The sequence below is a fragment of the Ranitomeya variabilis genome, chromosome 2 (genome assembly GCF_051348905.1).
Source record: "Ranitomeya variabilis isolate aRanVar5 chromosome 2, aRanVar5.hap1, whole genome shotgun sequence".
NCBI classification, from domain to species: Eukaryota; Metazoa; Chordata; class Amphibia; order Anura; family Dendrobatidae; genus Ranitomeya; species Ranitomeya variabilis.
In genome coordinates, this window is record NC_135233.1 from 838,914,165 (window position 1) to 838,938,558 (window position 24,394).

Below are 24,394 nucleotides of genomic sequence, written 5' to 3' on the forward strand. Positions count from 1 at the left end.
GGCTCAGGTAGTGCAACTCATACAGGATGGCACATGAATGTGAGCTGTGGCAAGAAGGTTTGCTGTGTTTGTCAGCGTAGTGTCTAGAGGCTGGAGGCACTACCAGGAGACGTGGAGGGGGCCGTAGGAGGGCAACAACCCAGCAGCAGGACCGCTACCTCAGCCTTTGTACAAGGAGAAAAAGGAGGAGCATTGCCAGAGCCCTTCAAAATGACTTCCAGCAGGCCACAAATGTGCATGTGTCTGCACAAACGGTTAGAAACCAACTCCATGAGGATGGTCTGAGTGCCGACGTCCACAGATGGGGGTTGTGCTCGCAGCCCAACACCGTGCAGGACGCTTGGCATTTGCCTTAGAACACCAGGATTGGCAAATTTGTCACTGGTGTCCTATGCTCTTCACAGATGAAAGCTGGTTCACACTAAGCACATGTGACTGATGTGACAGAGTCTGGAGACGCCGTGGAGAACGATCTGCGGCCTGCAACATCCTTCAGCATGACCGGTTTGGCAGTGGGTCAGTAATGGTGTGGGGTGGCATTTCCTTGGAGGGCCGCACAGCCATCCATTTGCTCCCCAGAGGTAGCCTGATTGCCATTAGGGACTGAGATGAGCTCCTCAGACCCCTTGTGAGACCATATGCTGGTGCAGTTGGCCCTGGGTTCCTCCTAATGCAGGACAATGCCAGACCTCATGTGGCTGGAGTGTGTCAGCAGTTCCTGCAAGATGAAGGCATTGAAGCTATGGACTGGCCTGTCCGTTCCCCAGACCTGAATCCGATTGAACACATCTGAGACATCATGTCTCGCCCCATACACCAACATCACGTTGCACCACAGACTGTCCAGGAGTTGGATGCTTTAGTCCAGGCTGTGAGGAGATTCTTTTGGAGACCATCCGCCGCCTCATCAGGAGCATGCCCAGGCATTGTAGGGAGGTCATACAGGCACATGGAGGCCACACACACTACTCAGCATCATTTCCTTGACTTGTTGTATTTCCACAGAAGTTGGAGCAGCCTGTAACTTCATTTTCCACTTTAATTTTGAGCATCATTCCAACTCCAGACCTCCATGGGATATTAGTTGTGATTTGCGTTGATCATTTTTAGGTTTTATACTCAACACATTCCACTATGTAATGAATAAAGATTTACAACTGGAATATTTAATTCAGTAATATCTAAGATGTGGGATTTTAGTGTTCCCTTTATTTTTTTTGAGCAGTGTATATGCAAATGCAGTCTTTTTCTTTCTGAGAATATTCTGGATTTGCTGTTATCATAAGTCGTGTGGCAAAGTACTTTAAATGGTCGACATTGACTTCTAGGATTGCTAGTACCAGTAGTAGGCGCTAGAGACCCTGTTCTGTTCCTCTGTAAAGAGGCTCTTTGTATATTTACCAGATAGAATACAGATGTATGAATAAGGCATAAAGCAGCATATTATTTTCCTTTATTTACTTAGGCGACCAAATATTTTTTTTTAAGTGTGTATTCCTTTTTTACATAAGCTAATACCATAACTGAAGTACTGATCATTCATCCTACAAGACCAGCCGAAGTTTGACATAAAATTAGGAAGCATCAGAAGTTTGGTAACAAGGGTTGAGGCCATGTTCACACGATCCTTTTTTTGATCCTTTTTTTGATCCTTTTTTTTTCAGGTCCTGATTTGGAAAACCCGCAGTGCAAAACTGCACTGCTGATTTTCCTGCAGTTTCTTCTGCAGATTCCTCTGCGGGTTTTCAACAGCACTTTCCTATTGGTGCCTGTTGAAAACAGGAGCTGAATCCGCAGAAAGAAGTGACATGGTACTTCTTTTTTTCTGCAGGCAAATCCTCGCGGATTTGCCTGAGAAAAAAAGGATAGTGGGCACAGCGGTTTTTGTTTTCCATAGAGTAACATTGGACTGTACCCTGCATGGAAAAAGGACCTGATAAAAAAAAGGATAAAAAAAAAGGATCGTGTGAACATAGCCTTAGGCTGTTTTTTTCCTGTTATTTTGATGCAGTTTTTAAAACTGTTTTCCAAAATCACTGAAATTTTTTAAAAACCTTAACAATGTGTTGTAAATTCACTAGTGCAGTAGCTCTTACAATTTCTGTAAATGAGAAATCTTGCCCAGAGAATTGCCATTACCTTTGTTTTCTTACATCTGTCTTCTGCCTGTTATGGACGATCCTTCTGTTCATGAATTAATGTTCCCGATTAGCCTGTCTCCCAAGTTCCACGCAATTGTGTAAACTGCCTTAGATTGGTCACAGGGAAAAATAAGAGCATCATCATTTACAGTTGGTTGTCATTTTGGTCAGTGTCCTACACTTTATCGATTCCACATTGCCTCCTCAGCCCCAGTGAGTATGCCCTGAATCTCTGCCCACTCCCCACAGTTCTTCTCCGATACATCCAGGACATGTGCTTGCAGGGCAGGAGAGGGAGCGAGGATTGCGATCCTCACTTCTTCCACAATCCCCACACCAATGCAGGACCCTGAGTCATAGACGTCCATTGTTAGTGCTATATATTTATCATGCTTTGCTTATATAGTGCTATCATATTCTGCAGCGCTTTAGACATTATCATCACTGTCCCCGATGGGTCTCACAATCTAAATTCCCTATCAGTATGTCTTTGGAGTGTGGGAGGAAACCCACGCAAGAACGGGGAGAACATACAAACTCCTTGCAGATGTTGTCCTTGGTGGGATTTGAACCCAGGACCCCAGCGCTGCAAGGCTGCAGTGCTAACCACTAGAGAGGGAGCAGGGATTGGGCTCCTCTGTCCTTCAGGTGCAATGCCTGCTCCATGCAGAACATACCAGGCATTGTGCATGCGTGATCCAGGAGCTTCTGCCCCGCTTCAACACGGCCCATATATGAACATCAGCAGTGACGTTACATACGGTAATCTGTGAAGTGCAGACGGCGTCCTTTAGCTGCATCATTTTTTAAGCACAAGACGCTTCAAGAAAACACTGTTGGCAACTTCTTGGATGACTTCTGTGGCGTTGCAGCAAGTTTTGCTTCTTTTTAAAATGCCATATATAACATAGTGGTGGCTTCCAAACGGAAGCTGACAGAAGAATGTCAGAAAATATTTTTTAAAAAGTGACAAAAGGACTAACGTATGCATAGCAAGTTGTTTTGACATTGCTATGCATATATTAATTATTTTTGTAATTCTTCTAGTGCTTTTTCAGTTGGGTTCCAGGCAGAATCTGGGTGCCTTTTAGTTGGGAATTTACAGTGAAAGGGGGAAGATACAGATTAGATATTAGAAAAAAACTTTTTGACAGTGAGGGTGATCAATGAGTGGAGCAGACTGGACAGTCATCTGTCTGAGATGGTTTAGTGAATCCTGTATTGAGAAGGGGGTTGGACCAGATGACTTGCGTTAAACCCACCTGAGATCATCCAACACTGCTGCAAACAACTTGGAGAACATACGTGGATGCCGAGGAGCAAGTGGTTTAATATAGTCATTGTTAATTGTAACCTAACCGAACCTTTATAAAGAAGCAGTTTTGCAATATAAATCTATTAAAAATATTTTTCTTTCCTAAATAACATACATTAGTTGCAGTGGTAGCATCTCCTTAGAATTTGTACTGTATTCTGGTTTGTGTCCCCTTCTTATCATGCAGCAGTGGACATGCATGATTTGACAAGAGGGTCCCAGGTGTTGCTGGCTATCCACTATACTGAAAAGGGGTGAAAAAGCGTTTCAAAATAAAATTGCGTTCTCAAAAGTTTTTGACATTATTAACGCTAAAATATTTCATAGTAATATCTGGAGATTCTTTTTTTTTTGTTTTACTTGGATGTTGGAATAACCCCATGTAATATGGTTTAAAATGAGTTTTTAAAGGGGTGTACCCACATGCACCCACTGTAATTCACCTACATATTAATGCTCTTAAATGCAAGTTTTTGTCATAGATGCATAGGTGCAGGAAGCTGGACCGATGACAGGATTGCAGGGTGCTGGGCCAATGGCAGGTATGCAGGGAACTGGGCCTATGTCAGGCGTGCAGGGAGTTGGGTCAATGTCAGGCGTGCAGGAAGTTGGACCAATGTCAGGTGTGCAGAGAGTTGGACCAATGTCAGGCATGCAGGGAGTTGGAACAATGGCAGGGATGCGCAGAGCTGGGCCGGTGGTGCTGGAAGCTGGACTGATGGCAGGAGTGCAGGGAACTGGACAGATGGCAGGGGTGCAGGGAGCTGGACAGATGGCAGGCGTGCAGGGAGCTGGGCTAATGGCAGAGGTGCAAGGAGCTGGACCAATGGCAGAGGTGCGCAGAGCTGAGCCAGTGGCAGAGATGCAGGAATCTGGACTGATGGCAGGAGTGGAGGGAGCTGGACCGATGGGAGGAATGCATGGAGCTGGGCCAATGGCAGGCGTGCAGAGAGCTGGACCAATGGCTGGGGTGCGCGGAGCTGGGCCAGTGGCAGAGGTGCAGGAAGCTGGACTGATGGCAGGGGTGAGGGGAGCTGGACCGATGGCAGTGGTTTAGGGAGCTGGACAGATGGCAGGGGTGGCAGGGAGCTGGGTTAATGGCAGGGGTGAAAGGAGCTGAGCCAGTGGCAGAGGTGCAGGAAGCTGGACTGATGGCAGGAGTGCAGGGAGCTGGACCAATGGCATGGGTGTCTGGAGCTGGACCAGTGGCAGAGGTGCAGTGAGCTGAGCCAGTGGCAGGAGTGCAGGGAGCTGGGCCAATGGCAGGGGTGCGCGGAGCTGGACCAATGGCAGAGGTGCGGTGAGCTGAGCCAGTGGCAGGAGTGCAGGGAGCTAGGCCAATGGCAGGGGTGTCTGGAGCTGGACCAATGGCAGAGGTGCGGTGAGCTGGGCCAATGGCAGGAGTGCAGGGAGCTGGACCAATGGCAGGGGTGCGCGGAGCTGGACCAATGGCAGAGGTGCGGTGAGCTGAGCCTGTGGCAGGAGTGCAGGGAGCTGGACCAATGGCAGAGGTGCGGTGAGCTGAGCCTGTGGCAGGAGTGCAGGGAGCTGGGCCAATGGCAGGGATGCGCGGAGCTGGACCAATGGCAGAGGTGCGGTGAGCTGAGCCAGTGGCAGGAGTGCAGGGAGCTGGGCCAATGGCAGGGGTGCGAGGAGCTGGACCAATGGCAGAGGTGCGGTGAGCTGAGCCAGTGGCAGGAGTGCAGGGAGCTGGACCAATGGCAGGGGTGCGCGGAGCTGGACCAATGGCAGAGGTGCGGTGAGCTCAGCCTGTGGCAGGAGTGCAGGGAGCTGGGCCAATGGCAGGGGTGCGCTGAGCTGGACCAATGGCAGAGGTGCGGTGAGCTGAGCCAGTGGCAGGAGTGCAGGGAGCTGGACCAATGGCAGGGGTGCGCGGAGCTGGACCATTGGCAGAGGTGCGTTGAGCTGAGCATGTGGCAGGAGTGCAGGGAGCTGGGCCAATGGCAGGGGTGCGCTGAGCTGGACCAATGGCAGAGGTGCGGTGAGCTGAGCCAGTGGCAGGAGTGCAGGGAGCTGGGCCAATGGCAGGGGTGCACGGAGCTGGACCAATGGCAGAGGTGCGGTGAGCTGAGCCAGTGGCAGGAGTGCAGGGAGCTAGGCCAATGGCAGGGGTGTCTGGAGCTGGACCAATGGCAGAGGTGCGGTGAGCTGGGCCAATGGCAGGAGTGCAGGGAGCTGGACCAATGGCAGGGGTGCGCGGAGCTGGACCAATGGCAGAGGTGCGGTGAGCTGAGCCTGTGGCAGGAGTGCAGGGAGCTGGACCAATGGCAGAGGTGCGGTGAGCTGAGCCAGTGGCAGGAGTGCAGGGAGCTGGGCCAATGGCAGGGGTGCGAGGAGCTGGACCAATGGCAGAGGTGCGGTGAGCTGAGCCAGTGGCAGGAGTGCAGGGAGCTGGACCAATGGCAGTGGTGCGCGGAGCTGGACGATTGGCAGAGGTGCGTTGAGCTGAGCATGTGGCAGGAGTGCAGGGAGCTGGGCCAATGGCAGGGGTGCGCTGAGCTGGACCAATGGCAGAGGTGCGGTGAGCTGAGCCAGTGGCAGGAGTGCAGGGAGCTGGGCCAATGGCAGGGGTGCGCGGAGCTGGACCAATGGCAGAGGTGCGGTGAGCTGAGCCAGTGGCAGGAGTGCAGGGAGCTGGGCCAATGGCAGGGGTGTCTGGAGCTGGACCAATGGCAGAGGTGCGGTGAGCTGAGCCAGTGGCAGGAGTGCAGGGAGCTGGACCAATGGCAGGGGTGCGCGGAGCTGGACCAATGGCAGAGGTGCGGTGAGCTGAGCCAGTGGCAGGAGTGCAGGGAGCTGGACCAATGGCAGGGGTGCGAGGAGCTGGACCAATGGCAGAGGTGCGGTGAGCTGAGCCAGTGGCAGGAGTGCAGGGAGCTGGACCAATGGCAGGGGTGCGCGGAGCTGGACCATTGGCAGAGGTGCGTTGAGCTGAGCATGTGGCAGGAGTGCAGGGAGCTGGGCCAATGGCAGGGGTGCGCTGAGCTGGACCAATGGCAGAGGTGCGGTGAGCTGAGCCAGTGGCAGGAGTGCAGGGAGCTGGGCCAATGGCAGGGGTGCGCGGAGCTGGACCAATGGCAGAGGTGCGGTGAGCTGAGCCAGTGGCAGGAGTGCAGGGAGCTGGGCCAATGGCAGGGGTGCAGGGATCTGGACTGGTGGCTGGGAACTGGCCCCTGTGGCAGGGGTGTGGGGAGATGCACCAGTGGCAGGGTTGCAGGGAGCTAGATTGGTGGTAACTTGCTAATGTGGCTTCAATATAAAAGAGATTGTCCTTGCAGAGACAACCCATTCAAAGAAAGTTCCTCCACATGCTCCGATATACAGTTATTTGCCATCCACATGTACACGGCAGCCAGCCAGTGATATAAATAGTGTCTTATACAGCCCATACTGTTCCTCATGAGTGTCTGGGTGTGTGAAACAACATGGCTTCGTGTTTCTGTTATCTGCTGCCCACACTCTGTATGCCCCCTCTAACGTAACATACAGAAACCTAATTATTGCCGCTTTCTGAGCTTGGTGTTTTGTGGGACTGGCGAGGATGGCTGGTTGTCCACCTCTGCTGTGACGTTACTGAGGTAGGAACCTCTGCATCTGGGCTCTTTCCTCTCACTGGAGAAAATGAGCAGCCGTGGAAAGTCTGGTGTATTGTAACATTAGACCTCACCCATCAGCTTATAATCTGCGTCATGTTAAGAGCCTCCTTTTGTCCTATATTTATAACCTTGTCGTGTTTCTTTCATCTTTTTATTCACAGCTCACAAATGGATGTACGGTGGCTTAGAGAGCAATGTTTTTCTGCAGTACTTGGCCTGGGTCACGTACCCCGTTGTCCTCATCACTTTCTCTGCAGGATTCACACAGATTCTGGCACCTCAGGCTGTGGGTATGTGCAAACACCTCATGTGTACCCTCGAGTCACATTATGCAAGGTTACCACTGAAGTATTAGCAGAATTAGAGCAGAACTGTAGGTTTGGTGTACAGCTTTCAACAATCTTTTACCAGTGGAGATGCCACTGTATAGTGTAGTAATACACAGATATTGTATTTCCTTTACTAATTCGCCTTTTTTATTTCATGTTGAAAAATTAAAGTTTTTCAAAGCTGCAAATACAGATTTTCACCTGGATAGTTATTGTGACATTTTTTATTTAGAGGAGATATTTTTGTCTATTGTGATAAAATAAGCAATAGTCAAAGGCACTGGTCCATTGTCCGCACCGAGACCTTTCACCTATGGAGAGGCTGCGCTTGTCTCGCTCACCCCTGCTGTGCAGTCTGACATTTTCCTGCGTATATTTATAGTCCTCTTATTCTCTGACTTTGTACCATGTCCCACCTTGCCTTTCAGGTTGGAATTCACATACCATATTCCCTGATTGATTTATCATGTATAATATAGGATCAGAACTCCTAGCTGATTACCAGACTACAGGGAGATACGTCACTTTATGCTCCAAGGTTACCAAATAAGAAGCCACTGGAGATCTTAAATGTCGTAGTCAGGTGGATGGACCACAGAAACTTTTTTTCATTACAGATACTGTCCAAGAACTTGTCTGTGTAGATAGCAATGTGTTCTTCTTGCCATCGCTAATATTGATCATTGCAGCCTCGGATCATTTTTATTTGATGTCTCGCAGGCTCTGGAATACCAGAAATGAAGACTATTCTACGTGGGGTGGTGCTCAAGGAATATCTAACACTTAAGACATTTATTGCTAAAGTCATTGGACTGACCTGTGCCCTTGGAAGCGGAATGCCATTAGGAAAAGAAGTGAGTTCGGAAGTTGCTCAAGTTCATTAGGTTATTCTTCTCTGCCTTTGTACTATAAAAGCTGGACTCAAATATCAATGTACCGTAGTTATTTGATGAACATTAATTGTCATGAAATAGTTTTCACCTTATTTTGTTTTGCATATTTGTCACACTGAATGTTTTGTGTATAATGTCAAGTTCTAAAATGAAAATTAAACCAGAAAACAAAACTATACAGCGCCCATATATTTAATGGTTCTTTTATTTTCTGATAGAGAAGACTGCAAAGAACATTTAGAAGTTGGCATCTTTATACAAGTTCGTATGTAGAATGCAGACTCTAGACGTCGAAGAGGGAAGAGAAGGGTTCACATACTAAATTACAGACAGAAGAGAGATGGGTTATGAGTGGGATATGTGGACTGGTTGACACAGGATAGTCACAGAATAGTCACAGGATATTATTGGGACTAAGGAGACTAAAATCAGGAAATTTATGGAGAGGTGCACAAATAGGCTTTGTAGTCAATATACAAACATACTTAGATTTCTGCGATTAATGAATGCATGAACTGCTACCAATATTGCTGTAAACGTAAGGTACTTAGCGTTTATTGCGATCAAGAAATGAAAAAGCCTTCCAACCACGACAAGGTGTAACTCAGTAATCAGCACCCCGGTGCACCCATCTTTCCCAGAAAGGTAAGAGCTAAGCCCGGATCCCATCTCTTCCCCAGTTCACTTGAGCTCTGTTTGGGCACAGTGAGAGGTGACTCATTAGAGTCTGGGATCTTCCATATAAATATACACCTTGTCGTGGTTGGATGGCTTTTTAATTTCTTGATTTAAAAAAATGTTAATTAAGTATCATCTTTTTTTTATGCGTATTGCAATATGGAATTAATGTATTCATTGATCGCAGCACTGACGCACAGTTTACAATGATGATGGATTGTGATGTTGTTACGTCATGTGACATTGCCACTCTCATATATAATAAGTATATATAGGTACCTGACCTGTTCGTTATGCCAAGCATGAGAAGTAAAATGCTCTACAAGCTGTATATACTTTATTTGTGACCGAGGAAAGATATGGAAAGTCTGTGCTGTAAGTTACCCAAATGCAATAAATAAATGTTGGTAGATTCCCCTAATTTTGACAAGATGCCTCGGCAGTCTATTTTTTCTAGGGGGCTCCTTCACTGTCCCCTGATAGCAGGGTTCAGGGAACAGAAGAGCTGGACATGTTGTTGGCTAACATAGCTACTGCTCCTGCGGGGAGGTCAGGCTGTCAGAAGTGTTCTGAAGCAGCTGAGATGGGTATCCGTGTATATTGGGAGGCTGACCCAATCTATTGAGCCTTCTTGTAACCAGTAAATACATTACCTGTTAATGCTTGCTGAGGAAATAGTTGTAAAAAGTTGTTTTCTTTAAGGAATCTTTAAAGTGGAAAATATTTTTAGATGGAAGCCAACCTCTTTATGAAAATCAGTCTCTATATAAATGCTTGTCATGTAGGCTTATATTCCCAACAAATGAAGTGTAGTGAATGATAAGGGCACATCTCGAGTGACAGCGTGCTGATGTCACAGCGTGCTCATTATTAGGAGATGTACAGTGAGCCGGGACCGATGGGCCTTACACATCACAGATAAATGGAGCTGCTAATACCAATACATGGAGCAGGAATGAATCAATAGGATTACCTGCAATAGTCATCCCAAACAGCAAATCTGTTTCCGTCAGCACTGCAGTCACTATGTATCAGTGAATGAATGGAAGCTGACATGTCTCCTTCTCATCTCCTCAGGGCCCTTTTGTGCATGTTGCCAGTATGTGCGCTGCTCTGCTCAGCAAGTTCATGTCCCTCTTTGGAGGAATATACGAGGTGAGTACATAAGGTGATGCTCGCCGGTGACTTTTTTCGACTCTTGTACAAGAGTGTGGCTATCTCTTGTGCATTATGACCACATTGCTAGAAATGAGGACGAATACATGGGCTATTACTGTGACAGTCCTAAACTATAGAGAATTCCGTATTATTATAGTATGGAATAACATGCTGCGTGGTCCATTTCTAAGTTCCATCTTATGAGACATAACTAGTAATACAATGCAAAAACTGCACAAATAACCCTATTTACAGGATATGCTCACGTACTTCAGTGTCGATGTCACATGCATTGACAAACCATTGAGATTTCATTAGCCAATCTGAGGATACAAGTTGTCATTATTGGGAATATTGGCATCTCATGGAACTCTGTCTTAGTTTATCTCTTGTACAGAAAGACTTGTTGCAGCAGCATTAACACCTGCAAAGGCTACTTTATCAGCAGAGCATTCTTCCATGCTTTTAAAAGTACCAGTGTATTTTTTTTCCATAGAAGACATTGATCACCCATTGACAATATAGGTAATAAATGTCTGATAACAGAGGCATGCTGATTACACTCTGCTCCGTGGGACAAAGAGAGACGAGCACAGCACTGAGCTATCTCCTTCAGTCTGATATACAACCCCGTGGAGCAGGATGATCACTAGATTGAGGGTCCAAATCCCTTACTCCTCCTCATTGAAGTCAGGATTACATGAAGCATGGTCCCATACTACATCTGCTGCTCAATTCACTGTTTATGAGACTGATGAAGATAGCGTAGTCCAGCCCTTGGCTATCTCCATCAGTCCTATTAGGATCTATCCAGTTCACGGAGAAGAGGAATAGGGTATCTTGAGATCAATGTGGCCCCAGCAATTAGGCATTTATCATCTATATACATTCCGACTTAGATGTACAGTTAGGTCCATATATATTTGGACAGAGACAACATTTTTCTAATTTTGGTTATAGACATTACCACAATGAATTTTAAACAAAACAATTCAGATGCAGTTGAAGTTCAGACTTTCAGCTTTCATTTGAGGGTATCCACATTAAAATTGGATGAAGGGTTTAGGAGTTTCATCTCCTTAACATGTGCGACCCTGTTTTTAAAGGGACCAAAAGTAATTGGACAATTGACTCCAAGGCTATTTCATGAACAGGTGTGGGCAATCCCTTCGTTATGTCATTCTCAATTAAGCAGATAAAAGGCCTGGAGTTGATTTGAGATGTGGTGCTTGCATTTGGAAGGTTTTGCTGTGAAGTAAACATTAGTTCAAAGGAGCTCTCCATGCAGGTGAAACAAGCCATCCTTAAGCTGCAAAAACAGAAAAAAACAAGTCGAGAAATTGCTACAATATTAGGAGTGGCAAAATCTACAGTTTTGTACATCCTGAGAAAGAAAGAAAGCACTGGTGAACTCATCAATGCAAAAAGACCTGGGCGCCCACGGAAGACAACAGTGGTGGATGATCGCAGAATAATCTCCATGGTGAAGAGAAACCCCTTCACAACAGCCAACCAAGTGAACAACACTCTCCAGGAGGTCGGCGTATCAATATCCAAATCTATCATAAAGAGAAGACTGCATGAAAGTAAATACAGAGGGTTCACTGCACGGTGCAAGCCACTCACAAGCATCAAGAAGAAAAAGGCTAGACTGGACTTTGCTAAAAAACATCTAAAAAAGCCAGCACAGTTCTGGAAGAACATTCTTTGGACAGATGAAACCAAGATCAACCTCTACCAGAATGATGGAAAGAGAAATGTATGGCGAAGGCGTGGTACAGCTCATGATCCAAAGCATATCACATCATCTGTAAAACACAGCGGAGGCAGTGTGATGGCTTGGGCATGCATGGCTGCCAGTGGCACTGGGTCACTAGTGTTTATTGATGATGTGACACAGGACAGAAGCAGCTGAATGAATTCTGAGGTATTCCGAGACATACTGTGTGCTCAGATTCAGCCAAATGCAGCCAAACTGATTGGTCGTCGTTTCATCCTACAGATAGACAATGACCCAAAACATGAAGCCAAAGCAACCCAGGAGTTAATTAAATCAAAGAAGTGGAATATTCTTGAATGGCCAAGTCAGTCACCTGATCTCAACCCAATTGAGCATGCATTTCACTTGTTAAAGACTAAACTTCAGACAGAAAGGCCCCACAAACAAACAGCAACTGAAAACCACCGCAGTGAAGGCCTGGCAGAGCATCAAAAAGGAGGAAACACAGCGTCTGGTGATGTCCATGAGTTCAAGACTTCAGGCAGTCATTGCCAGCCAAGGGTTTTCAACCAAGTACTAAAAATGAACATTTTATTTAAAATTATTGAATCTGTCCAATTACTTTTGGTCCTTTTAAAAACAGGGTGGCACATGTTAAGGAGCTGAAACTCTTAAACCCTTCATCCGATTTTAATGTGGATACCCTCAAATGAAAGCTGAAAGTCTGAACTTCAACTGCATCTGAATTGTTTTGTTTAAAATTCATTGTGGTATTGTCTATAACCAAAACTAGAAAAATGTTGTCTCTGTCCAAATATATATGGACCTAATTGTATGTCTTTACATTTGGAGGGTTGACATTGAGGATTATAGTACAGACCACTATATATACTTCCAAGCATACTAAATTGCCAGAAAAAAAGGCAAAATAAAAATAAGGGTGCATAGACTATAAACATTTTGCTTCTCGTGTTTCTGTGCTAAGCAGATTGATATAAAGTCTGATATTGCTGATGGTAATAACTGTGATACTAATAATAATATTTCTTACTTGTAGAATGAGTCACGTAACATCGAGATGCTGGCAGCAGCTTGTGCTGTTGGAGTTGGATGCTGTTTTGCTGCCCCTATTGGAGGTAAGAGGGTTGAGTGACTCATGAGGATCTGGGGGAAGATACAAGGCGTGGGAAAGGCTCTGGAAGGAAATGTAAATGATTTGTGGGTGGAAGGATCCAGCAGTTAAAAGGGAGGACTGCTCAAAGCTTATGTGTGACATTTACCTAATTCTATAGTTATGTAACGAAAACAATACCAAATAGGTTGCCAGCCTTGAGGTTTACTGTAAACTCATTTTACCGTATCCTGTTGGCTTGTAGAAAGGCACCTTAGCACTAGGATGTGAATGTAGGATTGTCTTAATGAACATCATTGAAAAAAATACATTCAATATAGGCCAATTTCACACATCCGTTTTTTTTCTGGTACCGGAAAAAAATGGTATCGGAGATGTCAGTGTCCGTGTGTATAATACTTGCGGCTCATGTGTGGCAACCGTGTGCCGCATCAGTACCACACACACAGGCACCTGAGAAGCAGCGGTACAATAAGCGCTGTTTCCCAGCGTCGGGTGCTGAAGACAGCTCTCATTATTCTCCCCTGCTCTGCTGGCGATCAGCGCGAGCAGGGGAGAATGATGAGAGTTATCACTTTAATATAACAATGTGAGCAGGCGGCAGGAGATGGGACTGTTACTCCCATCAGCCTATACCTGCTGCCGCTAATAACAGTGACAGCAGGAGCGGATGATGGGAGTATTTATCACCTACCGCCTGCACTATAGGTAAATAGCCAGGCAAAACTCACATCTGGGGGCTGCAACCCTCAGCTGTCAGCTTCAGCAAGGCTGGTTATCAAGAATAGATGGGTCCCCACTCTGTTTTTATAATTATTTAAATCAATAATTTTAAAAAATGGCATGGGGTCCCCCCCATTTTTGACAACCAGACTTGCTAAAGCTGACAGCTGGGGGCTGGTATTCTCAGGCAGGTAAGGGACCATGGATATTGACCCACCCCAGCCTAAAAATAGCAGCCTGCAGCTGCCCAGAAAAGGCACATCTATTAGATGCGCCAATTCTGGCGCTTTGCCCGGCTCTTCCCACTTGCCCTGTAGCGGTGGCAAGTGGGGTTCATATTTGTGGGGTTGATATCACCTTTGTATTATCTTGTGACATCGAACCCACGGCTTAGTAATGGAGAGGCGTCTATAAGACACTTATCCTTTGCTAATCCTATAGTTGTATGGCAAATAAACACACAGCCAGAATAAAGTATTTTATTACAAATAAAACAAAACGCAGTTTTCCATTTTTATTTAAAAATAACAAACACAGTTATAATCACCTAACGCCTAATTCCACCGAATCCCTCGTAATAAAACAAAAGTGAAAAAACAACAATATCCCTCACCAGTCTGTCGTTCTGTCCCACACCATAATCCATGTCTGGGGGGATAAATAGTTTGCAACCTGAACGGTGTCAAGATGCGACCGTCCAGGCTGAGAACCACCGGGGAATTAACTGCTGCGAGCGCAGCCTCAGTGACTAGCGGTGACATCATCGAGGTTACCTCCGGTGAGTGAGGCTGCATTCCCAGCAGGGCTGAACTGCGGTGACCTCAGCACCGTGGGAAAAAGTCAGTGAGGAATTTCTCACTGTGATCGGCGGTGAAGTCACTGAGCTTTAACTGCGGTGATCTTATCACTGACTTTTTCCCACAGTGCTGAGGTCACCGCAGTTCATCCATGTGCACGTGTATGTATCGTTGTTCTGCCCGCGCTTCTGATAAAAAACGGACATGTCTGCGTGTGGGTCACTTCGACACACGGTCCGTGGAAACCCACGGACATGGGCACAGCAATGTAGATTTCAATGTGCCTACATGTGTCAGTGTCTCCGGTACGTGTGAAAACTGTCACCACACGTACCAGAGACTTGGACATGTGAAAGAGGCCTTAGATGTAGAAGTTCCAGATAGATCCTTTTGTTTAGTGTCTTCTACTGTTATAGCAACCAATAGCTTTGTTTATTTTTTCCAATCCAGGGGTCCTTTTTAGCATCGAGGTCACCTCTACATTCTTTGCTGTAAGAAATTACTGGCGGGGTTTTTTTGCTGCAACCTTTAGTGCTTTCATATTTCGAGTCCTTGCTGTATGGAACAAAGATGAAGGTAATCATTGACATTATGGGATTTCAGATTAGAGGACTAAATAACTGGAAAAAGAATAATATGTGAAATACAAAGTGCATTATGACATTCCAAAATACCAAGTAGGTGGCAAAAACGTATTATTACAAAAAACTAAGAGTGATTGTAACTGCTCTGATGGCATGACATGCTTTATATGACCTCGAGTCATATTCTGTGCACAATGTTGTCAGATTAAGTGCTTCCCTCTTCTTTCACCAATCTGACAAGCACAGGCTGCCTAGAAATGTGGCTCCTTGTCTGCGTTCCTTAGCAGGCAGCATAGATGGCTTTAAATGAAGCACTGCCCTGGGTCTTAAAGACTTGAAAATAGCATTACCATGTGCTTATGTGTGACTGAAGAAGGAACCAGTTCTGCTCTATTTTATGTCATCGTTACTGTCACAGTAATGGGCTATTATTGGAAGTGCATCAAAGTGGAGTCGTGTTGATGTATTCCTGAAGTAGCATTAGGCAGCATTAAATTCAGATCTGACTGCAAGGTCCGCCAACACAGTGTGCTTTTTATATGTTTATTAAAAGTCTAAAAAGAAGTAGATAAAAGCAAATGAGAGGCAGTGTCTCTTTTGGCAATAGAAGCAACATACAGTGAGGCTGAAGATGAGTTTTGGTGTCTGGGAGGGAAACAATAATACCTGAATACTGGAATGGATATCACTAGGAGGTAAACCCACCTATGAGGCTTAAGGTGTATTTACACTAATTTTTTTTTCATAAGTTTTTGGAACAGAAACTCTCTAGAAACCACCAAAAGTTAAAAAAATCAAGCCTTTCGATTAGTTTCTCCTCCAAATGCTCCTGAAAAAAGTTTAGTGTAAACATAAGCTTAATGTATGTGCACACAGCGTCTTTTCCAGACAGATTCCTCCTGAAAAAGCACTGCAAAAGCACTCCATAAAATGAAGACAGTGTATAGAAATGTCAAAGCAACAATACTATGCACATTTTACATCTTCTGTCACTTCTTTTAACCCATTCAGAGTTTGTAAACCCTAAAGCGGTTAAAAGAAGTGACATGCTCATTTTCAGTTGGCTTCCGAACAGGGTGAAAGCTGCCACAAGATTGATGGCATAATTCCAAAAACCATTTGCCGGTGCTTTCCTGGAGGCTTTGCTTGGGAAAGCTTGGCATCTGTATCTAAATGACACTGTGTGCACATAGATAGATTGTAAGTTATTATGCACGAATGGTCATGAGTAGTGCGGAGCGAAGGTGCTCGGATAACGTGTGGGGATTGCCTGTTTGTTGGAGAATCCCCACATGTGTTGTCAGTCTAACAGCCACAAATCTTGCAGCCGCAGGGACTCGAACATAATGTATGTGCACTCCCAGATGCTCGGATTTGACCTGAGCATGGTCGAATAAGACGTAATCCGAGTACGTTCGCTCATCATTAGTCATTATGTCACGGTAACACCAAGAATAAAGAAGCCACGCTTCTCTGCAATCATATCTAAAGTTTTTATTAGAACTAAACCCATAATGGAAAGTGGGCCTGTCTGATGGTAGTGTGAATAAACGCTTTAGTATATGTGTGACATGTGCGACCTTTGGGTTACTATTATAATGAGATTTTTGCAGAGGGAGACTAAGCAAGTGAAGGAATGCTTTTTACTGTTGCTGTAAAGCATGTCCGTTGATGAATATATCTGTTCGGTGCTATGGCGGGAGATGGCACTGCTGGAATAGTGCCCATGTTCTGACCAATTCTATATCTCTATTTTTATTCCTTCTAGTGTGCACTGTTCTAATTAAAACCCCAATTTCTGTGTGCCTACTGTGAGTTTTGAAGTCCTGTTATTAAGTGCCCTGGGCAAAGGATTGCTTGGGGTGAACCTTACTGCCGAGACCTCTTCTGTCACTCATTTGACCATGTTGCCTGTCTTAACTTCACTGATGTTCACTCAGCTCTGTCTTGTTGCTTCTTTCAGAGACGATAACTGCATTGTTTAAAACCCGTTTCCGCCTGGACTTTCCTTTTGACCTTCAAGAACTCCCAGCGTTTGCAGTAATAGGGTCGGTGTTAGACTTTGGACTAGTTATTGTAGCTACCACTTTGTTAACAAAGGTCTTCTCCTGAAGCTTCTTTTCTTTTCTGACTCATTATTCTGACCTGTCATATATCTAAATGTCTGAGCCTTTTTATTTTCTTTTGATATATCTTGGTACAATCGTAAATTAATGCCATTTATCCTCTACACAAAGGTCTGATGTGGAAAGAGATTACAATACATTTGTTCCCCTTATGTAAAACCAAGCCTACTCTGTCTTTGAGCAGCTGCATAAACAAAAGTGTTGTTGTAATTCCCATTGACCACTTTTTTGGGCAGGCTGGAATGTCATCCAATCTGATCTGGCAAATGTCCTAAATTGTCACACATCCCACATACTTTTCTCCACCCATGACCAGAAGAATTTACTCCAAATGTTGTTGTTATCCTAAATGCCAGTCTTGCAGCTGTACAGGTTTGGGTATCTCATGCCAACCTTAGGACAGCAGTGCTTGCCGTTTTACTCTTCCTTGTGTAGTTTCTGCGATAGCTTTGAGTGCCTCAACCTTCAAAAATAACAATGAGAATGAGACAACCTATTCTGTAAACCAAGATGTCTAGTGATGAGCATGGTTATCACAGATCTGGTTGTTTGGGTGTGTTTTCTTTTCTCTAGAAAACATATATTCAATAGTGGGCAACTATATAAAATGTATTAGAGTGTTTTCTGCCATAGCACGAATTTGCAGCAGCTCTATGATTTGGTCAAGTAATTAGGAAGAGACACGTTCTGTATAAGTGCCCAACTTGTGATGTAGTGTAGATGCATTAAAATACTAACAGATCGCAGTATTCGTTAATTTCTAGCATCTTCTGGTTCCTCCTAATATGTGCTGGTCCACACAAGGACTACTGTATAGGGCAGTGCTACTTCCACCTATGTAAGTCTGTGGAGCCTCAAAAAGATGCTCCGTAGACTTTGGGGTTCATTCAGACGTCCGAATTTCACGTACAATTGCTGTATTTTTCACAGATGGGACTCGCACCTGTGATAGTCGATGGGACCATTCACATGTTCATGATTCTTCGTGGAGCTAGAGTTTCGTAAAAAATTGTGGATACCTGTCGTCTGATTTTGATCCAAAGGTCTGATCAAAATCAACAATGCAAGTCAAGGGGTTTGTGAAAAAATCGGACTGTACTCAGATTACATCCGCATGCGGTCCCATTTTCAATGACTGTCAGAAAGGAAAAGGTGGAGAAGCTTTTTTTAAAATTTCTCCATGTTCAAGAAAAACGGATGACACTCGGACAACACTGTGATCAAACTTTGATCAAAGTCTAATCAGAGTAAATGTTTCGTTTTTCTCATACGTGGAGAAATCGGACATCTGAAAGAGCCCTTACGTTGTGAAAGCGACTTACGGTCCACACATATACCTTTGTGTGATCTAGTGAGTCTGAATTGAAGTCATGTGGTTCAGGAGAGGATTGGAGCGGTGCAAGAAAGTGTGAAAGACGTTCAGTAAGTATTTTAATGCACCTTCACAACATAAAATTTTTACTGGGAGTTCTTCTATAATGACATATACTTTTAGTGAACCATGAATGACTCAAATGATAATACCCCTATGGTGCCTTTGGGATTATTATTTTTTTAGATTATTTATTTGTAAATCACCAATAATTCCTTGGTTCTGTACATCTGAAAAGTGTTACAGACATATTACATACATAAAATAAGCAAACTGACAGACCTGTACAGAGGGGAGAGGACCCTGCCCTCACTAGTAATGGGGAAGGAGACAGTAGGGTGGGGTTGGCAGCAGCTCATTTATGCTAACTGTAGGCTTTACATGAACAAAAGGTTGTGTCTGACGGCTCCAAATTTGGGGTATAATCGTATGTGCTGAAGTACTGAATCCATGAAGTTTGGGGATGTTCTGGAAAGAACTTGGAAGCAGTTGCATGAGGAATGTATGAGTGCTGAGAAGAGAGGGAGATCTTGAGAGTATCGGAAATATATATGGGAAGGTATCGGGAGATTAGGTTGGACATGTATGGAGCAGACAGATTATGGATTGCCTTGTAAGTCATTGCTGATAGCTTAAACTAGATAATTTGAAGCCACTGAATAGATTAGCAGAGAGGAGTGATGGGTTAATCAGGCAGCAGAGTTGAAGACTGACCGAAGGTGTACGACTGTAAATTGATTATAAGTTTGGTTTTGTCCACATTGAATTTTATGAAATGGGATGAGAAGAAGGTGGTTGTTGCTTATATACACTCTGGGATTCAGGACAGCAGAGAAATAACATCTGTGACAGTTGGATGTAGATGTTGGGTCCAAGAAATGGCTTCTTTAGGATAGGCATGATTGCTGCGTATTCAAAAGCAGAAGGGAAGACACTAGAGGTTAATGAGGGGTTCAGTCTGACAATGTGGCCCTGGCTGCTGGTACTCTGATCACTCCTCAGAATGAAGCTAGTTAGCATTAGCTCCTATAAATTTCCCTACACGGCTATGCTCCAGACCACCCGCTATATACAGTATACAACACAGCCCCCGTTCACTTATATCAGGAAATAAAACATATATAAAGTTGTATTGTATTTATTTCAAGTCCTTTGTAATTGGCTTCTGATGAGTCTCATTTCCTGCAGGATCGCCAGTGGATTTGGAGGTGCATTGTTTGTGTACCTCAATCGCAAGATTGTAGAGTTCATGAGGAAACAAAAAGCAATTAACAAATTTCTCATGAAAAAGTGAGTATGTCTAGAAATTCATTTACCTGAGCACTGAGCCTTTACCACATAGGGCTGTTCTCACAGAAGTTCAGTGAATTACCTAACCAATTTATGTGTTCCACACATGTGACTTCAGTAGGAAAACCCTGTAGTATACAAATCCTAACATCGAGACCTTTATATGTAAACTAGATGGTGGCCCGATTCTAACGCATCGGGTATTCTAGAATATGTATGTATGTATATAGCAGCCACATAGTATATAGCACAGGCCACGTAGTATATAGGAGCCATGTAGTATATAGCAGACAAATACTACGTGGCCTGTGCTATATACTATGTGGCTGCTATATACATACATACATATTGTAGAATACCCGATGCGTTAATACAGGCCACGCAATATATAACAGTGGCCACGCAGTATATAACACAGCCCAAATAGTATATAACACAGCCCACCCAGTATATAGCAGCCACGCAGTATATAACACAGGCGACGTAGTATATAACACAGGCCATGCAGTATATAACAGTGGCCACGTAATATATAGTACAGGCCACGCAGTACATAACACAGCCCACATAGTATCTAACACTGGCCACGTAGTATATAGCAGCCACGCAGTATATAACACTGCCCACGCGGTATATAACACTGCCCACGTGATATATAACACTGCCCACGCGGTATATAACACTGCCCACGTGGTATATAACACTGCCCACGCGGTATATAACGCAGCCCACGCGGTATATAACGCAGCCCACGTGGTATATAACGCAGCCCACGCGGTATATAACGCAGCCCACGCGGTATATAACACTGCCACGTGGTATATAACACTGGCCAAGTAGTATATAGCAGCCACGCTGTATATAACGCAGCCCACGCGCTATATAACACTGCCCACGTAGTATACAGTATAGCAGTGTGGGCACATATGGGCGCAGGGGCGGACATGTCGCCTGAGGCGCAAGGGCGGACATGTCGCCGGAGGAGCAAGGGCGGACATGTCACCGGAGGAGCAAGGGCGGAGATGTCACTGGAGGCGCAGGGGCGGACATGTCACTGGAGGAGCAGGGGCAGACATGTCACCAGAGGCGCAGGGGCGGACATGTCACCGGAGGCGCAGGGGCGGACATGTCACCAGTGCAGCTGGTGCAGCCTACACATCGCCCTGGCAGCAGGTCACAACAGCCAGAGGAGCAGCACCAATGATGCCGGTCATGAGGGGCTGAATAATTCGGAGTGTGCAGGATACAGTGTAAGGTTACAGTCAGCTGTATAAACGGGACCAAGACTGGGCCGGCTACAGCCTTCCAGACCCGAGCAGCCTCCAGTGTGTCACTGCCCCTTCGTCCCCTCCTGTGGACACGGCCGCTCTCAGTGATTTTGCACTGCAGCAATGTTCCAAATCACGTGGTGAAACAGTGAAGCCCCCTGGTCACGTGTTAAAACAAAAAATAGTTATATACTCACCCCCTGGGATCCAGCGAAGCTGTCCCTATGCGCGCGGCTGCCGCCATCTTCCGTTCCCGGAATGCATTGCGAAATTACCCAGATGACTTAGCGAGCGCATCGTCGGACGACCGAGGGTGAGTATAGCAGGGTTTTTTTTTATCATTATTATTTTTAACATTAGATCTTTTTACTATTGACGCCGCATAGGCAGCATCAATAGTAAAAAGTTGGGGACACACAGGGTTAATAGCAGCGGTAACGTTACCTGCGGCATAGCGTGGTACGTTACCGCTGGCATTAACCCTGTGTGAGCGGTGAGTGGAGGGGAGTATGCCGCTCGGGCGCCGGGCACTGACTGCGGGGAGTAAGGAGCGGCCATTTTCTTCCGGACTGTGGCCGACGCTGATTGGTCGTGGCTGTTTTGCCGCGACCAATCAGCGACTTGGATTTCCTTGACAGACAGAGGCTGCGACCAATGAATATTTGGGACAGACAGACAGACGGAAGTGACCCTTAGACAATTATATATTAGATGCATTTTTTTTTAAATAGGCTAAATTATATAGAGTGCCTTGAAAACGTATTCATACCCCATTAACTTCTTGGGGGGATTCTATGTGATATACCAATACTAATTAGCAAATATTTGTCCACTGTAAAGGAAATGATACATTGTTTTCTAAATATTTTTAAAATATAAATCTGAAAATTGTGATGTGCATTTGTATTCAGCCCCCTTGAGGCAATACATTGTAGAACAAGCTTTCACCACAATTACTGCTTCAAGTCTTTTGGGGTATATCTCTACATCTAGTGGCCGAAATTTCTTCCCATTCTTCTTTGCAAACTAGCTGTAGCTCAGTGAGATTGGATGGAGAGTGTCTGTGAGCAGAAATATAAAATTTTCTCCACAGACTCTCAATGGGATTTAGGCCTGGACATGGAATGGGCAATTCACATGCACGAATATGTTTTGATCTAAACCATTCTATTGTAGCTCTGGCAGTATGTTCACGGTCACTGTCCTGCTGGAAAGTGAACCTATGACCTAGTGTCAAGTCGTTTGCAACCTCTAATAGGTTTTACTCCAGGATTGCCCTGTATTTAGTTTTATCCATCTATCAATCAAGTCCGACCAGATTCCCTGTCCCTGCTGAAATAAAGCATCATCTCATCTGACTAGAGCACCTTCTTCCACATGCTAGCTGTGCCCACCAGCTTTAACGTTGAAATAAGTGTTAATGAGGTTATCCACTACTTTATCATTGATGATGTATCCTTAGGATAGTTCATCACTCTCTGTTCGGTCGGGGTCCGACACCTGGCACCCCCAATGATCAGCTGGTGTAGGTGTTGGCGGCAGCTGACGGCTGTAACTGCTCAATTGCAGAGCTGCTCCATCTTCTTATAGCGGCCACGGCAGGATACTGTACATCTGCCTCCTATTCAAATCACAGTTCCAGCTGGCAGCCCAGGTGTCGGACCCCGACCGATCAGACATTGATGACCTGTCCTAAGGATAGGTCATCAGTGATAGAGTAGTGGACAACCTCTTTAATGAGAAATGTTGCTTTCTTAAGTGTGTCAGTAGAATCAATCTTCATAAACCTTCTTATCGACATGCAGGTCATAGGAAATAAAATGATACCTTAATATCTGTGATCTGATTTCTTATTCCAGAAAAATCCATGTTTTTCTTATTATGTAAATGTGCAGTTAAAATCTAAGTGATAAGCCTGGAACTCTGCCTCCAAAGCTTATTTTAAATGAAAGGAGGAGTTACCAGTGTAATGTGTAATGGCTGCCCTCTGCTTTCCTGATCTGCGGGTCTCACATCGGTAACGCCCAGTTAATATTTAAAATAATATCTGGAGGCAGATTCTCAGGGAGATCTGTGTCCGGCCCCAAGATCTTAACAGCTCATTTACATATTTAAAAAAATGTGGATTTCTCTGGAATAAGAGATCACATTGCAGATATTAAAGGGAACCTGTAATGTCATTTTTAGTATCTAAACTGTCCTCAATGCAATGTGCATGACTAACACATTTTTTCATTAAAAACGGTGCTGTACTCAAGTCCAAAAAGAACTTTATATAGTTAGCTCATACCTGCTCATTTAGTCATAGAGGTGTGTTCATTTTCATTCAGTCGCGGGCATCGCCGCCAACGCAGTTTGATTGATGTTCCTGTTGAGTCGGCGTCACTTGAATCCAATGTATAAAGGTGCACAGTGTGTAGCATGGAGCCGCACTTACTGCAGTGTTGAGCGGGGAGCCGCGTTTACCGCAGTGTTGAGCGGGGAGTCGAGCTTACTGCAGTGTTGAGCGGGGAGCCGCACTTACTGCAGTGTTGAGTGGGGAGCCGAGCTTACTGCAGTGTTGAACGGGGAGCCGAGCTTACTGCTGTGTTGAGCGGGGAGCCGAGCTTACTGCAGTGTTGAATGTGGAGCCGAGCTTACTGCAGTGTTGAACGTGGAGCCGAGCTTACTGCAGTGTTGAACGGGGAGCCGAGCTTACTGCAGTGTTTAGCGGGGAGCTGCACTTACTGCAGTGTTGAGCTGGGAGCCGAGCTTACTGCTGTGTCGAGCGGGGAGCCGAGCTTACTGCAGTGTTGAACGGGGAGCCGAGCTTACTGCAGTGTTGAACGGGGAGCCGAGCTTACTGCAGTGTTGAACGGGGAGCCGAGCTTACTGCTGTGTTGAGCGGGGAGCCGCGCTTACTGCAGTGTTGAGCTGGGAGCCAAGCTTACTGCAGTGTTGAGCTGGGAGCCGAGCTTACTGCTGTGTTGAGCGGGGAGCCGAGCTTACTGCAGTGTTGAACGGGGAGCCGAGCTTACTGCAGTGTTGAACGGGGAGCCGAGCTTACTGCAGTGTTGAACGGGGAGCCGAGCTTACTGCTGTGTTGAGCGGGGAGCCGCGCTTACTGCAGTGTTGAGCTGGGAGCCGAGCTTACTGCAGTGTTGAGCTGGGAGCCGAGCTTACTGCTGTGTTGAGCGGGGAGCCGAGCTTACTGCAGTGTTGAACGGGGAGCCGCGCTTACTGCAGTGTTGAACGGGGAGCCGCGCTTACTG

General features: G+C 45.5%; 1 protein-coding gene across 2 annotated transcripts in view; it reads left to right on the forward strand.

The window, feature by feature from the left end:
- The window catches only part of CLCN2 (chloride voltage-gated channel 2), a 197,229-nt gene that overhangs the window by 96,147 nt on the left and 76,688 nt on the right, over window positions 1-24,394 (forward strand). For both annotated transcript variants that reach the window (XM_077290099.1, XM_077290100.1), the window contains exons 4-10: window positions 7,235-7,363; window positions 8,123-8,256; window positions 10,051-10,128; window positions 12,909-12,987; window positions 14,954-15,079; window positions 17,051-17,135; window positions 19,774-19,875. In XM_077290099.1, coding sequence (XP_077146214.1) covers window positions 7,235-7,363; window positions 8,123-8,256; window positions 10,051-10,128; window positions 12,909-12,987; window positions 14,954-15,079; window positions 17,051-17,135; window positions 19,774-19,875 — 733 coding nt within the window. The remainder of the gene's footprint in view (window positions 1-7,234; window positions 7,364-8,122; window positions 8,257-10,050; window positions 10,129-12,908; window positions 12,988-14,953; window positions 15,080-17,050; window positions 17,136-19,773; window positions 19,876-24,394) is intronic.